This window comes from Merops nubicus, unplaced genomic scaffold, assembly GCF_000691845.1.
Source record: "Merops nubicus isolate BGI_N331 unplaced genomic scaffold, ASM69184v1 scaffold15855, whole genome shotgun sequence".
NCBI classification, from domain to species: Eukaryota; Metazoa; Chordata; class Aves; order Coraciiformes; family Meropidae; genus Merops; species Merops nubicus.
Genome location: NW_008610440.1, coordinates 21,113 through 28,391, shown reverse-complemented (window position 1 = coordinate 28,391; position 7,279 = coordinate 21,113). Strand labels below are relative to the sequence as shown.

At 47.6% G+C, this 7,279-nt stretch overlaps 1 protein-coding gene across 1 annotated transcript in view; it reads right to left on the bottom strand.

Moving 5' to 3' along the window:
• Window positions 1-7,279, bottom strand: part of LOC103773554 (rab-like protein 6) — a gene marked incomplete at both ends in the record, with an annotated part of 33,797 nt that overhangs the window by 6,679 nt on the left and 19,839 nt on the right. Inside the window, one exon of the mRNA XM_008940923.1 lies at window positions 3,807-3,910. Within this exon, the coding sequence (XP_008939171.1) occupies window positions 3,807-3,910 (104 nt within the window). The remainder of the gene's footprint in view (window positions 1-3,806; window positions 3,911-7,279) is intronic.

Sequence of the window (7,279 nt, the reverse complement as noted above, 5' to 3'; positions counted from 1 at the left end):
TGAGGCAGCGTCGTGGCCGACCTCGTGTCTTCTCTGGGAGCCACATTTTGGAGCAATGACGTTTTGTCCTCGGGTACCCAGCCGTGGCAGAACAGTTTTTGTTCTCCTTCTGTTCTCACCGATCCAAATATAGCAGCAGCCACGGTGACAGAGCAGCTGCTGGACCTGCACAGGGGCAGTGGAACGACCGAGGTGTCCCAGCGCTGTCCCCTCGCCCCGCTCCACGCCCTGACCTTAGCAGGAGGGCAGGAATCGCCCTGGAGGAGGTGCTGCAGTGGCCACACCACCTCCTGCAGCCCCAACGGACACCTCCCCTTGCTGCACAGCTTGTGGAGACACATAGAGAACTCCAAGTACTGTCTACATTGAAGCAACCAACACAAGGGCTTCACGTCTGCCCCGGGGGGTCACCACGTCACCCTGCACCAGTGGCACATGCTGCCTGTGACAGTGCAGCAGGCCCTCACTTTGATAGCCACTGAAGCAGCATGTTAAACAAGATGATCCCAAAATGATGGGCATCCAACCAGCCCAGATGCAAGGACCTTCCCAAGGCCTGTAAGACACAGTGCTCACAACAGCACACTCTGCTTCCCACCACGTGGTGTTACTGGGTCGTCTCCTGGTTCTGGCTGGGGTGAGTCCATTCCCCTCCTGGGAGCTGGGTCAGAGCAGTGGTTTGGATTTAGCCTGAGCACCCTGTTGGTAACACCCCTATGTTTTAGCTGTTGCTAAGCAGTGCCTATCCTAAATTCAGGATTTTCCAGTTTCCCATCCTCTGCCTGTGAGCAGGAGCACAAGAAGCTGGGAGGGGGCATGGGTAGGAGAGCTGACCCAAACTAGCCACAGGGATATTCCAGACCACAGAATGTCATGCCAAGTATATAAACTGGAGGGAGTTGGCCCCAGTTTATATAAACTGGGGGGAATTGGCCACTTGTCTTTCCTTGGGCTTTATTTAACTCTCTTCTGGATAGATTCCTTTTAATTACAATTATAATTATAAAAATTTATTTCAATTATTAAATTGTTCTTATCTCAACCCATGAGTTTTACTTGGTGGGGTGGAGACAGGTGAGGAGGGAGCGAGCAGCTGCATGGGGCTCAGCTGCTGGCTAGGGTTAAACCATGACATGTCCCCAGACACTCTGCTCAACAGCCAAAACTGTCCACTAACAACTGGAACTTTCCCCAAACCTGAGTTCCCTGCGATGTCAGTGTGGTTATTTCTTTAAAGCAGGACTTTGGCTAAAGGACTCAAGCCTGAAAGAGCTCCTGCAGGGATAAAACATGAATGCAGGAAGAGTATCCTTTCCAGCTCTGGGGCTGAACCCCTTTGCAGCTCATCTTTCAGAGCAGTGCCACTGAAACAAGCAGACTCTTTGCTTCTTCCTGGGGTGCAGAGAAAAACCTCAACACTCCTAAAATAGCACTCTCAGTGTGGTCAAAGTACTTTGACATGACACAGCCTGGTGCTTTTTTCTTGGGATCAGTGGCTCAAGCCAGGAAACATCCAGGGATATTTTAAAGACCTTTCTATCTAGAAGGGTTGTGTTCTGAAAGTGAAGCCCCAGGGTCTCAGTGCCCAGATGTAAACGTGCAGTGGCTGAAGGGAAGGCACAAACTGGCCAGCTGCACCAAAATGGGAGTTTATTGGCTAAACTGGAATCCTAGAGAAAAGTCTTGCTTTCAGTATTTCAGCAATTCCTTGCCTGTCAGCTACCAGGCCTAAGGTGTTTCCTATGCCATGTTAAGCCAATTATTTCCTATGCCATGTTAAGCCAATTATGCTGCCTAAGAGTGCCATTAGCCACCCAGGGTGCAGGCCCCCCCAGCAGCTGGGCAGGGAAGAGCAGCTCCTTGGCCCAGCCAGGCCATGGACATCTTCAGGACCAGGTACCTCATTCTCCTGTTCCTCCTGTGCTCACAAGCTGGTTTGGAAAACCACAGGGCACTGACACGTGGGCCAAATATTTATCTGGCTTTGGAGTTTCTGCAGATGACTCAAGGGCTTCTGCTGAGGTGATGCCAGCCACCACTGACTGCACCAAAAGCTCCTCTGAGCTTGCAGAAGGCCTCTGGACTTGGCAGTGCACAATGCCTGGAGCAACGTGACCAGCCTGGCCCTAGGATTCTGCCTGACACCACCCTGCAGATGGTTCTCTTTAGTACCCAGTGCTTCTGCAGGAGCATGGAGCCCAAAGTGTGCTCTCTGGCAGTGGGAGCACACCAGGCTGACAAAGTGGTGCTAGTGTGGTTACACTGGATCCAGTCTAATATCCACTGCTGGAACTAGGAGGTCTTGCCATCCCCCCTCTTCCAGCACCTTTAGGTTCTGTGTTAAGCAGATGCTTCTCAGAGCCAGCCCAGCTCAGCTCAGATTTAGATCAGACATTAGGGAGAAGTTCTTTACTAGGAGGGTGGTGAAACACTGGAACAGGCTGCCCAGAGAGGTGGTGGAGGCCCCATCCCTGGAGACATTCAATGTCAGGCTTGATGGGGCTCTGAGCAGCCTGATCTAGTTGGGAATGTTCTTTCTCACTGCAGGGGGATTGAACTAGGAGACCTTTTGAGGTCCCTTCCAACCCAAAGCACTCTGTAATTCTACAATTAACCCAGAAGGTGATTTTCTGCTGGATTTGTGAGCTGGACTGGCACATCTGAGGGTCCAGCAGATGCTAAAGCTGCTATAAAGGTGAGAGGTGACTAAGTAGCAAGATAGTCTGGTGTAAATTTGGAACAGCTCTGCCAACTCTTGATTCTTTTAAGCATCTTCCCATTACTGCTGCAGTATAAACAAAAATACTGCAAAACAATCTGACAGCACAGCCCACGCAGCCCAGTCCTTTGAGTGGGGACAGCAAGAGAACTGCTGAAGGCACGAGGAGACTAAGCAGGCCCTAAGGGAAGGAATGAGGTGATCACTCTGGAACCAGCAGTGAGTTGTGTGACTATGGGGTATTTCAGTGCTCTCACAGGAAAACACACTGACCAAGGTTACAGAACTGGAAATTTGGTCTGAAAAATGCTTGTCAAAATGGCTGTGCATGAATATTTAATAATCATCCATTCCAACTCCCAAATAAAGCTGCCTGTAAGGAATCTTTTTCCAATTCATTCTGGGGCTGACTCTTCTGGCTTGCACATCACTGCAGTAAAGACCTCACAATGGGAATTCACAGAATACATCTGTCAATAACACACAGATCTGGAGGGATCCTTGTTCCCTGTGCTACAGACATACTGGCTTTGCAGGGCTAAACCTGCAAATGCTGATTTCAGGGAGCAAGCAAACAGGCAGGGTGTTGAACAAACACACTGCACACCAACGAGCCACCACTTCCAACCAGAAATGCACCAAGGAGTCTACAAATAATCACAGGGAACAAACCACAACAGCATCATTGCTGTTGGTTTCTGCCTCTCCTAAGACACACAATACACAGAATGCAATAGCCAGGAGAGGAATCAAAGTGTGCTGAGCAGTAGAGATGGAAAATATCCCCTTTCAACACGGGAGGCTGCAGCATGCTTATCTACAGTCCCTCCAGCCTGTGCTGCTCAGCTCCACCTCCACTGCCCTCCCACTGGTCACGTGCCTGTAAGCAGCAGAGCCTTTCACAGACTCCCCAGTGCACGCTTTATATCAGGTGATACCACATGTAAGTGACAATTTACAACAACTTCCAAAGAAGCTCCACGTGTCACACACTGGACCCTCCAGTGGCCACAGCTGGGGCTGCCCAACATTCACATGACACCCAGACTGCAACAAAAGGGTTAGAAAAGATGGCTGAGTGACATACAGTTCGTAGTTCTGATCTTCTGTCTCCTGCTGCACTGACAGCTCCTCCAAAGTTGCATCAATATCCAGCTGATTTGTCTCCAGCTGCCGTAGCAACGTCTCCCTCTGAGGAAAGGAAAACAAGCAGGGGGTGAGCAGGAAGGGTCATTGTAACAGATCTCACAGGGTGCAGCAAGATCCTGTGTCAGCTCTCTACACAGCAATGCATTAATCAGGAGCTCTGGCCCCTCTCACAGGGTTCAGTTTAAACACAGAAGCACAAAGGGAAGTTGAAGCAGTAGCAAAAGTACATTAATACAGGAAGTCTGTGTGTAAGAAAGTCATTTGTTCCGCAAGCTACACTCAGCCATAAATCAATAACGTGTGACTTTCAAACACAGCATCACCAGCTGCATGTGGAGACCAGCTTCAGCTCCTGCAGGGAACAGTTGTGCAACCCAACACTCTGAGCTTGCTTTTCTTTTCCCTTGGGAGTAGGACCCAGCTGATGAAAACCTCACAGTAATTTTCTTTTTCCTGTCAGGGTAGATGAGTGGAGCACAACCTGTCAACTCAGTGACATTTTAGAAGTCACCACCCCTCTGCCTTCAGCTGCTGCCCCACAGCCGAGGGACAGGCACCCCAGCCCATGTCAGATGGGCTGTGGAGGGAGCTGGCTCCACTCACCTCACCCAGGCTAGCTTAACTCAGTCCCTCCCTTCCCACATTTCCAAGAGAATCCAAACAAAACCCACAGAGAGAGCTGGTTTAAAAGGTTCAAAATCAATTACAAATGGTCATGGGACACTCCTGATAGCCCAGATGGCAATGAAGAGATCAATAACCACAGGGGGAAAAGGAGAGGGAAAAGGAGAGGGAAAAGGAGAGGGAAAAGGAGAGGGAAAAGGAGAGGGAAAAGGAGAGGGAAAAGGAGAGGGAAAAGGAGAGGGAAAAGGAGAGGGAAAAGGAGAGGGAAAAGGAGAGGGAAAAGGAGAGGGAAAAGGAGAGGGAAAAGGAGAGGGAAAAGGAGAGGGAAAAGGAGAGGGAAAAGGAGAGGGAAAAGGAGAGGGAAAAGGAGAGGGAAAAGGAGAGGGAAAAGGAGAGGGAAAAGGAGAGGGAAAAGGAGAGGGAAAAGGAGAGGGAAAAGGAGAGGGAAAAGGAGAGGGAAAAGGAGAGGGAAAAGGAGAGGGAAAAGGAGAGGGAAAAGGAGAGGAAAAGGAGAGGGAAAAGGGAGAGGGAAAAGGGAGAGGGAAAAGGGAGAGGGAAAAGGGAGAGGGAAAAGGGAGAGGGAAAAGGGAGAGGGAAAAGGGATCAGTATCTGAAAGCAGCAGTCCTCCCTCTCACACTGCCTGTCCTGGATGGCACACGGAGCAGAGCCAGGGGACAGCCTGTGCTGGGACACACCCCATGACTCCCAGTGCCCGTTCCAGCCAGGGCTGCCAGGCTGCTCCTCCACCCAGCCAGGAGGAGGCAGAGGAGAAACCCCAGGCTTCCTCCAAACTGCAAACATTTCTGGTTTTACAACTGCCTTATCCTCAGCCTACACCTGAGTGTTCTACTGGGACAGATACTCTCGAAGTTTAGCACCAATAACCATAGTGAATTTTAAATCCCATGTTAGACAACATGTATGCTCACTGCAGAGAGATCCCACTGGAGTTAAAAGCACAAAAGGAGATCTACTATGTAATTTACAGAACAAAATCCTTATAGTAAGACAAACATTTGGCTAAAGCAATGGTGTTCAGCATCCATGCCCATACACTACTGAGAATGTAGTTTTGTAGACAGGACAACTTTGGAGCTATTGAAGAAGTGTAAAAATTTAAAGAGCAAGTAATTAATCTGCTTTACACAAAACAGACCACACTACTCTGTCCAAGGGATTAGTCAGGGCCCTCCATGGGACAGGCTGGTTTGTATCAACTTCTACCCTGATTTAAATCAGCAAGTGAGGTTGAAGTAATTTTTATTTTGTATATAATACAGACCAGGTGATTCACAGTGGTTCATAAGCTTTCAACATGCTAGTTTACTGGAAGAAGCCATCTTTCTTTAAATTTAAGAGCTTCTGTGATCATTTAAGCCAACTTACTGCTTCCCAGACATTTAGATTCTCCATTTTCAACTTTGTCAATATGTTAAGAGCTTGAACTGATCCATATTTTCTTTGCTAGGTAATTTTTATTCATTATATTCATAAGCTCTATGCAGATGGAAACTTGACTTCAATTAACTTGTATAAAAAGAATTATGAAATCATTAGTTAATTCCAATTCCCTTTACTGTGGTATACAAAGTTCCAGCAGAACATGCTATTAAAACACCTATTTAAACTTGCTACACTAAACAGAAGCAGAACCAGTCAAGATTTTAGAAGTAATTTGAGATTTTAGAATTCAAGATTCAAAACATTGAAGATTTCAGAAGTAATAGACTTCATCCTCTTACAGTGTAAGCAAAAATGAGACAAAAAAGAGCAAGTTTTCTGCTTTGTTGTCCTCAGTTTCCTCAGATCAGTGAAAGAAATGCTGAGCCTGTTAGCTGAATAAATAGAGACAGAAGGGACACTGCTCTCCAACACTTACCTTGGCACTTGGAGAGTGGCTTTTGTTAAACAAGTTTTTTGTTTTTCCTCACACTTTGGCAGTAAGACATATAGCAGAGTTTTATTTATTTCAGTTTTCACACATCACAATAAATTAAGATTTAATTGTGAGACAGCTGCATATAATTTTGTAAAAACTCATTGCTAATAACAGACTTCCAGACACTTAAAAAATAAATTCTATTTTACCATGCTGGTATTAAAATATTTAAGAAACAGCTTATTTTTAGCAATGACCCAAAAGAAGGGAATAAATCATGTGCTCCAGACCAATGATTTGGCTGAATGCCACTTTCCAGTGCTTCCTGGGAAGAAGCAATTTCAGCTGCCTGCAGAGCTGTGTCTCCTTCCAGCTCAGCATCTGAAGGCTCCCTTGACCTGATCACATCTCCACGTTATGTGGGCCACCAGCACTACCTGCAGCCAAACTGCACTCTCAGGTTTGGCAATCCTTCCCCTGGAAAGGAACTGATAAATAATTGAAGAGCCTGGGCTGCCAGAGGGAACGTGCTCTGTGCCGGGGGTATGAATTTCAGCCACCGCTTTCTTCATGAAAGATGCATGAGTGGGAGCTGAACAGAGGAGTGTGCAACTTAAAACCAGTGCACTGAACACCAGCACTGCTGAAGGACAGCCTGGGATCTCACGTACAGCTGGACAACCCTCCCCTTGAGAGCTGTGGGAGGCGAGGCTGAGGAACACAGAGAAACCTCGGAGGTGACAGACCATCCTATGTCCACACAATACCTGGCAGCATTCCTCTCCTTTAACCCTGCTTTGCTCCAGAGTACCAGGGAAATTCCCCCTTTCTGGAGCCTGTTACTAGCAAGTCTCTCTGAAGGTATAAGCAGAACCTTGAGGAATTAAGTCTAGCTCTGGTTTCCCTA